The sequence below is a fragment of the Octodon degus genome, unplaced genomic scaffold (assembly GCF_000260255.1).
Source record: "Octodon degus isolate 3935 unplaced genomic scaffold, OctDeg1.0 scaffold00109, whole genome shotgun sequence".
Classification (NCBI taxonomy): Eukaryota; Metazoa; Chordata; class Mammalia; order Rodentia; family Octodontidae; genus Octodon; species Octodon degus.
Window position 1 is genome coordinate 3,175,246 of NW_004524685.1, and position 879 is coordinate 3,176,124.

Genomic DNA, 879 nt, shown 5'->3' on the forward strand with positions numbered 1-879 from the left:
GCTGTGAACCAGGCCGGATGGACATTCTTTTCAGAGGTCAGAGAACAGAGAACATTTCCATCTTGCTGATAGAAATGCAGCTGGGAGAGATGAAACTCAGGCTTCATTTGATAACAAAGACTGCCTGGTAATTGGACTCCAGGATGTGTGTGTTATCTTGTGGTGGGGAAATTTTTCTCCATTTTGATCCTGTTCTGAGACTTTGTGGGAAACTGACTGTGAAGTTGAAAGTGAAACAGAGAAAACTGGGGAAGCTATGAATGTGGAACAACAGAGGAAAGCCACCAAAAGTGACAAAAGGTGGTCCAAGAAAAAGACAGTAAGGATTATCACCAATGGCACTGCCATTGGGACATCCAAACCCTTGGAATTCACATCATAACACTATTGGCCCAGAGTGCTGGACTAGGAAACACAGGATGTAATGTTTGGCCTTCTGAGTTTCATTCTTGCTTTGGTACTATTCTTCACCTTTCCAATGGACATGTTTATCTTAATCATAATATCTTTGAAATACTTTCTTTTGATTATATAGGGTCTCACAGCTAAGAGTTTGCCTAAATCTCAGAGAAGACTTAGAGCTGGGTTTTTCAGTGGAAACTGTTAGGACTTTGGCTTCACTTAGGGATGGACTAAACGAATTTTGTATAGATGTGCTCTAGGCTGTTTCTCCTCTGTCATGCCACACTGCTTTGGACTGAAACATCTATAAATTGTGAGCCAAAAATAAGCCTTTCTTTCTTAGAACTATAAGTGTTGGATATTGAGCATCAGTGATGAGAAAGTAGGGAAGTCAAATAAGACACAGGACGTGACTCAGATATGAAGTTAGGACTAGTAAATAGTTGAGACAGTCTTTCATGGAGATTTTCCTGATGT

The 879-nt window shown here is 40.4% G+C and overlaps 1 protein-coding gene across 1 annotated transcript in view; it reads right to left on the bottom strand.

Annotated features, from left to right (window-relative positions):
* The window catches only part of LOC101579078 (calcium-activated chloride channel regulator 4-like), a 25,736-nt gene that overhangs the window by 7,454 nt on the left and 17,403 nt on the right, over nt 1-879 (bottom strand). The window contains exon 7 of the mRNA XM_004639317.1: nt 218-254. Coding sequence (XP_004639374.1) covers nt 218-254 — 37 coding nt within the window. The remainder of the gene's footprint in view (nt 1-217; nt 255-879) is intronic.